The sequence below is a fragment of the Balaenoptera acutorostrata genome, chromosome X (genome assembly GCF_949987535.1).
Source record: "Balaenoptera acutorostrata chromosome X, mBalAcu1.1, whole genome shotgun sequence".
Classification (NCBI taxonomy): domain Eukaryota; kingdom Metazoa; phylum Chordata; class Mammalia; order Artiodactyla; family Balaenopteridae; genus Balaenoptera; species Balaenoptera acutorostrata.
The window spans coordinates 42432467-42439565 of record NC_080085.1 but is presented as its reverse complement, the minus strand read 5'-3'; the positions used below and the strand labels follow the sequence as shown (position 1 = coordinate 42439565).

At 44.6% G+C, this 7099-nt stretch overlaps 1 protein-coding gene across 1 annotated transcript; it reads right to left on the bottom strand.

Moving 5' to 3' along the window:
- Nucleotides 1-529: 529 nt before the first annotated feature.
- Nucleotides 530-6690, bottom strand: LOC103013356 (putative protein SSX9). The gene is made up of 5 exons (XM_057537634.1): nucleotides 6625-6690; nucleotides 6066-6180; nucleotides 3752-3801; nucleotides 1629-1767; nucleotides 530-630 (listed from the first exon to the last, which is right to left on the bottom strand). The coding sequence occupies exons 1-5, from the start codon at nucleotides 6688-6690 to the stop codon at nucleotides 530-532; spliced, it is 471 nt and encodes a 156-aa protein (XP_057393617.1).
- Between the last annotated feature and the right edge of the window lie 409 nt (nucleotides 6691-7099).

Sequence of the window (7099 nt, the reverse complement as noted above, 5' to 3'; positions counted from 1 at the left end):
CCCATGTTCATGAAAGGTCACCAGGTTCTGCTTCTTATCATGGGCACTTGTCACATCCCCGAGGCTGAGGCACGGAAAGGGAAGGCAAGTAAGTGGCGGTGAGCTCCCATTGACTGAAAAATCACTACTTAACTCTGACCTACATAGCCCTGTGCACTCCGATTCCACCTTGCCTTGTGGTCTATGCGCTCCTCCCGCTGCTCCTAAAGACCAAACTTCTGCGCAGGCTACAGCGACTCCCTCATCTGTCCTATGAGTTTCTAGGCTAGAGGAAGGTGTGGCCTACACGCCAGTAGCTGACCTGGGGTTTGGGAGCCCACAGCATCCTGGGGAGGGAAGATCTCTGGATATACAGAGCAGGGAGTAGAAAAAGCAAGGGAAACCTCCTCATTTAGCCTCAGAGCTGCACCCCAAGGGACAGGGAGAAAGGAATGATTTGGGAACAAGCAACAAGATGGGATACAAGTACCATAAGAGAACAGTGCATTTTGCGGGGATGTGGGGATGGACTGAAAGGTCACTTACAGAGTTAGTCGTCTTCCTCGGGGTCACTGATCTCTTCATAGATCACCACGTTCTTTCTTTCCCGCAGTCTGTGGGTCCGGACATTAATCTTCCTTCCCTTGGGTCCTGTGGTGGAGAAGAGTTGGTAAATGGGGGTTGGGTGGGTTAGGGAGTGTTGGGCCCTGTTTTGTCAGATAAGGAGATGCCTCCTCCCTCCCAAGTGACCACAGGCCTTTTACATAGTCTTTTTTCCACACCTTCTGGCTCAGAGAGGCTGAGATACTAAACCCGCACCAATACACACCAAACGCCAGTTAGAGTTTTAGCTTCTGGCTCCTTCCATTGTCAGGTTTAGATTCCCAACCTCTTTACTCACCAGAACATTTATTCCGACCTTCTTTCATTCAGCATGTATTTGTTAAGGGCATATTGTGTGCCAGGCATTGAGCTGAAGGTGGGGATAAAACTCCAAGTAAGATATGTTCCCAGGTTATCACAGACGGAATAATGACCTGAGCACCTTTCATGGCGTCAGGGCTTGTAGACTGAATCGAACACTTCTTTTTTTGGTTGCCCTGTGCGTGGCATGCAGGATCTCCACCAGGGATGGAAACCGTGCCCCCTGCAGTGGAAGCGCGGAGTCTTAACCACTGGGCCACCAGGGAAGTCCCTTGAATTGAACACCTTTGAATAACCTGTGAACTCTGATTCTTTATTTCCGTTTTATGGACTAGGAACTGGAGCTCAGAGAATTTGGAAGGCTTGCCCCAAGTTACACAGCTTTCATATCGATGAAACTCAAGTCTGTGACGCTGGAAGTCAGTTTTTTTTTTTGTCTTGTTTTGTTTTTTTTTAATTTTTGGCCATGCCATGCGGCTTGTGGGATCTTAGTTCCCCGACCAGGGATCGAACCTGGGTCCCGGCAGTGAAAGCGCCAAGTCCTAACCACTGAACCACCAGGAAATTCCCTGGAAGTCAGTTCTAATGTTTCAGCTGGAGCTGGGTGAGCTCCTCAGCCCAGCCTGGCCCCAGGCCTGTCCAGGATCCATCTCCCACACCTAGCCCATGCACTTGAACATGGCCAGGGAAGCCAGAGGAGTTGTTCCCAAAGAGTTTCCTCTTACCTGATGTTTTCTTACTCTGCTGACCAGAGGTATCTGCTTTTTCCGGGGAGCGCAGCTGTTTCTGAGCCTGCTCTGAGCCTGATGTTGCTGGTACTAACTTCGAAGGATTTTTTTTCTTTTCGGGCTTCTTGGGCATCACCTTTTTAATGTGAAGGTCACATACAAAGAGTATCAATGGCATTTCTCGAGTGCTTTAGAGCTTACAAAGTGTCTTTGTGCGCAGTACCTTAATTAAAGTTCTCAACAAGTCTGGGAGATCATTATATTACCTGTACCTAAACTACGAGGAACCTGGGAAGTTAGAAGGAGAAGGAATGGTCTACATGAAGGGTGTTTCCAGGACTAGAACGCTTGTCTTCACACTCTTTCCAGACTGACACTCTCACCAAGAGAAGTCTCCATGTGAGCAGGAGTGTGGGACACGGAAGATTTGGGGAAGCAGAGCACCCTAACAATTCACGAGGTCTGTGAAAGTGAAGAGGGGCTTCTATAAAATATAAGGGATCGAATATAAGCTAGTAGACAGCTGCTGGGAGAGTAAATGGAACAATGTACAAAAGGGACAAAACACTGCTGGCAAATGGTGTGGGGGGATGAATATAGGGAAGGGAGAAGAAAGGAATGGTTCGTGGAAATTCATGTAGGCAGCCAAGAAGGTGGTGTCAGATGTGACATCCTGTCCTACCCTGGCAAGAACATTTCAGGAGGAATTAAGCGGGGTGGTTCCTCTACCAATTCTACCGGTGTCAGGGTGTGTCACTGACCAACAACCTTAAGCTAACCTTCATTCAGCTCCTTTGTTTATGAAACAGTGAGCAATAACAGTGTAACCAGCTCCCTCATTTATGAATCCGTGAACAATGACTGTAAAACAAGCTAAGTGAAAGAACTTTCTGAGCTTACAAATGCTGTTTAAACGTGGTAATAATGAAAATGAATACTTTCTTTTATGATCCTTCTTTGAGTTCTCTCCTCAACCGTGTCCACACTGGCAACCCACCCGCCAGATCCCTTTACCCTCTAAACTAGAGTTTAATCTGCAATTGTGGAAGAACTTATTCAAGAACCCTCTAAGGGTCCCCCTGGGCTGGGACTGAGGCTTCAGAGATGCCTCAGGTGCAGACAAGGCCCCGAAGGAGCTCACAGAAGGGAGGGGCCAACAGTCCAGGCGATTCCCAAGCAATGTGAAAGGGGCCCTTTGACTGAGCAGAGGGGAGCTGGTACTTCCTGTTGTGAGAGTGGGCATCTAAACAGAAGCATCAGCAGCATCTGCGACTTTAGCCCTAGGGGAAACGCCTGAGCTTCAGAAACATATGAAAAATTCACGAATTTGGAAATGGTTTGGGGCTTTGGGTTAGACTACTGCCACTGCCACTGTGGTCTCCAGCAAATTATTTAACATCTCTGTACCACAATATCCGCATGTTTATTATTATTATTTAGTAATAATAATATCCTCATTATTATTTGGGGATAATAATAGTAGCAATGTCATAGACGTTTTCTTAGGGACTAAATAAATTAATCCATGTGAATTGCCTAAAATAAATCTGGCATCACTATGAAAACAAAAGAAGTATCAGCTATCACAATTGTTGTTAATTACTATTAAGCTCTCAATACTACATCAGGCATTGTGATAAAGAGATCAGGAAAGGGAGGCAGTGAGGGCCAGGCCATTTTTTTTTTCACACACACACACACACTGTATTTTATTTTTACAAGAGATAAATAGACTGACACCAAGCATTGTAAATGGATGACCACAACAAAAGCAACAATGATTACAATTACCAAACATGAAACACACTCATACTATGTCATAATATTGACATTCAGTCCAGTAATCCTCCACTGTAACAGCTCCTTTACTTTGCAGTGAAAACTGATTTGTATAGTCTTTGCCTCTGAGTCCTTGTGGGATTTTTTTTTAATAATTCAAACAGAAAGTCACAAAAATTATAATCATCCTCATCAGTTCACTCAGTCCCATGTAATTAATTTTTTTTCATCTTGATCTTTTGTTAGCACAGGCCATTTTCAATATTTTCCCACTTTTACCAATATTCACATCCATGGAGAGATAAATGGTCTCTGGTCCTCTGGATTTGGGAGGCACTCACCTTCAGGTGTTTTCTCTCTTGCATGTTGGAAGCCTCCTGAGCAGGTTCGTCTAAAAGAAGGCGACAAATCAGAATTTTTCTTTGTTGGTAAATATTCCCAAACTGCAGAGAGACTCCTGTAGTATCGGTATTCTGCAGCAGAGGTTTATGAGTCCACTCACTGTCAAGGAGTTACTTTGAGACAAGCCTCTGAATTATAACAGTTTATGCCTTTATTTGCAGCATCAATTCATAATTTTCCTTCTGATGGTTTATAAAAAGTGAACTAAACCCCATCACTGCCTAATCCTATTCATTACATATTTCTTACTTGTTTCCCCAAAGAATTAAATTGACTGGTCTTTAACCAAAAATCACTGTATACTTAAAATGGTGAATTTTATAGTATGCCTCAATGAAACTGTTAAGTGTATGATGAACCATGGATGATTTAATCCAGCTGTTCTGGAATGTTTCCAGTATAAGAACACCTCTTTAATGTCAAAAACTTTGTAGATACTCAAGCACTGGATTTTCAGTCCTCTCGCAGTAATTTTGGGAGCTTGTGGAATCTGCCCTGTTTAGCCGGAGAGTCAAAGGTCTATTGGAGACACTTTGAAAATTCTGACCCTGTCTTCTTACAACTGTGCTGTCAGAGCAAAAGAGCAAGTGAACGCATCCTATCCCCTTTTTAAGTGAGTACATACACTGCTGAAATTCACAAAGATATCTAGAATCTGTCACTTTTTTAACCCTACGTTGCCTCTGCTCACTGACAAGTAGGAAAGGTCAATGTGTGGAGGACTGCTCTCTCAGACTCTCTCCCAAACTCAACACATAGAATCAGGTTCAATTAGGAGTGAGACAACTATTTGGTTTTGGTAAAACACAGAGAAATAGCCATATGTCATTACATAATGTGTTAATCACTTTCTCTCTTAAGATAGTTATCCAATACCTATGCTCTATTATTTTAGAAGTTTGGGGTAGATTTACACTTTAAATTTTTCTTAATCATCCTGTGATTCATTAATGGTATTTAGCAAGAACTAGCTCCTTTAAAAAAGAAATGTTTCAAGCATACAGAAAATTATGGAGAATAATATTCGAAATGTGTGCATCTACTACCGAGTCTAGCTGCATTTCAACATTACCTCACAACTACTTCAGATCACTCTGAGCTCTTTATTAAAAATATAACAAGGCACTATGAAAAAGTCACAGCTGAAGCCATCTGTGCGGCCCTCACTGATCCTTGCCCTCCCTCCTTCTCCAGTTCTTCACTCCAGAATTTGATGGGTTTTATTCTCATTCAGGTTTTTATACGTTTACCATGTACTTACTATCCTTACAATATATATATTCTTGTTTTGCATGTTTTAGGATTTTATATGAATGGCCTCTGACTGTGCTTAACCTTCTGCATCCAACTTTTTTCACTCAACCATGATGCTTTTTTTTTAAAGAATTTTCTTTTTTTTATTATTTATTTATTTATTTATTTATTTATTTATTTATTTATTTTTGGCTGTGTTGGGTCTTCGGTTCGTGCGAGGGCTTTCTCCAGTTGCGGCAAGCGGGGGCCACTCTTCATCGCGGTGCGCGGGCCTTTCTCTATCGCGGCCCCTCCCGTTGCGGGGCACAGGCTCCAGACGCGCAGGCTCAGCAATTGTGGCTCACGGGCCCAGCTGCTCCGTGGCATGTGGGATCTTCCCAGACCAGGGCTCGAACCCGTGTCCCCTGCATTAGCAGGCAGATTCTCAACCACTGCGCCACCAGGGAAGCCCAACCATGATGCTTTTGAGGGAACAAACTCCTGAGAATCTTTCCCCATCCGGACCCCAAAGTAGACAGGCTTCAGGAGACCCTTTCCTGTCACTTATGCTGATTCCCGGGGTTCCGACCTTTAGAATCATGCCCGTTGGATTTTGTGGCTCGTTTTTTAGGACGCATGAAAGTTGGTAGGGTAGCCTTGAGACCTAGAATGATGCAAAATATTTGTTTCTTAACAGGCAACCTGAGAGGAGGGTAGAATGCTGGGACACAGCACCAACAGTAAAGCTAATCAGCTGGGGGAGGGGGGTTCTGAACCAGGGCCAGTGGGAGAGAAATGCACAGGATCCAGGACAGAGTATCTCTGTGGCCACTCCCAGTCCACAGCCTTGCACAGGACATATCAGTAAAAGAGCAGAATGCCTGCAAGCTTCCCTGGGATTTCTTCCCACACAAAAGGACAAATGTGGGACAATTGCCACAGCCTAAGAAGAAGCCATGGCATGTAAAGAGGGATGGTCATTTGTTCCCAGCCTTGTCTGGACCCAGAACTTCCTGTTACCTAGATCAGTCATGATGTCATAGTTTCTCTTCATACACACATAGGTGATTTTCTCTGAGTAACCCAGATCTGCCCACTCTTTCTTAGGGAAGTATTTGGAAATATCCTTGAAAGCCTAGAAAAGAAAGAAGAATAAATCCTAGCAATGACTCAGCTAAACATGTCTGACATTCAGCCAGGAACTCTTCCTTGGCTGCAGGACCTCCAAGTTAGATCTGTAAACTGGAGATAATAATCCTTCCTGGTTGATGTCATGGCTAACTGACAGAACATGGGTAACATTGCCTAGGTTCTCACCTGGCATGCAGTAGGTGCTTAAGGCTGGTGGCATCCTCTCCTCTCACCTTCTGGAATTGACTGAGAGTCAACCAATCCAGTAAAGGTCACTGATCTTGTACCCAGGGATGCTAGGCAAGGACAGAGTGAGTGTGGGAAGCTCTGGATGTCCTCGTGACATGCTGCTCCTTGTTCCCAGTGCCTCTGACCTCCCCTCCTCAGAAATCTAGCCACCCTACACTGTCCCCTGGTCCACTCCTCTGCCCCCTCCAGATCACCCCACCTTGGAGTTCTCTGATTTGTGGCTATATTCCCTGGGGCTTTTTGCAAAGGAGCTGCCTCTGTTCATGGTGCTGGGACTGGTCTGATCTAGAAGGAACACATCCTGGATCTGTCCAGCCACAAGGCCAAAAGTTCTGTTGGGAGAGAAAGTGCTGAGGGAAGGCCACACTCAGTTAGTCACCTGTAATTAAGGTTCTACTTTTCTCCATCCTTGGCTTATCTGTCCCTGAGTAAGGACGTGGGGGTGGGGAAATAAGATGAGAATAGGGGGCTGGAGGTCTTTGGGAGAAGGACTGATTAGGGATGACATGTTTTCTGTGGGCATGATCAAAGCAGCATTGAGTCTTTGAGGGGGGTTACTGTTGTTAGTCGTTTTCCTGGAGTTTGGCTTATCCTGAAGGAAAGATATGAAGACCCTTGTTGGGGAAGCAGTGAAGTGAATGTATAGTTTTATTGAGGGGGGATGCTTTGAGGCA

Bases quoted from the DNA above. Each gene is read 5' to 3' on its own strand.
- LOC103013356 (XM_057537634.1), bottom strand. From the start codon at position 6,690: ATGAACAGAGGCAGCTCCTTTGCAAAAAGCCCCAGGGAATATAGCCAC. The intron at 6,181-6,624 runs GTGGGGTGATCT...TTTCTTTTCTAG, and splicing joins ACAAATCAGAGAACTCCAAG to GCTTTCAAGGATATTTCCAA. The intron at 3,802-6,065 runs GTAACAGGAAGT...GCCTTCTTTTAG, and splicing joins TGACATCATGACTGATCTAG to ACGAACCTGCTCAGGAGGCT.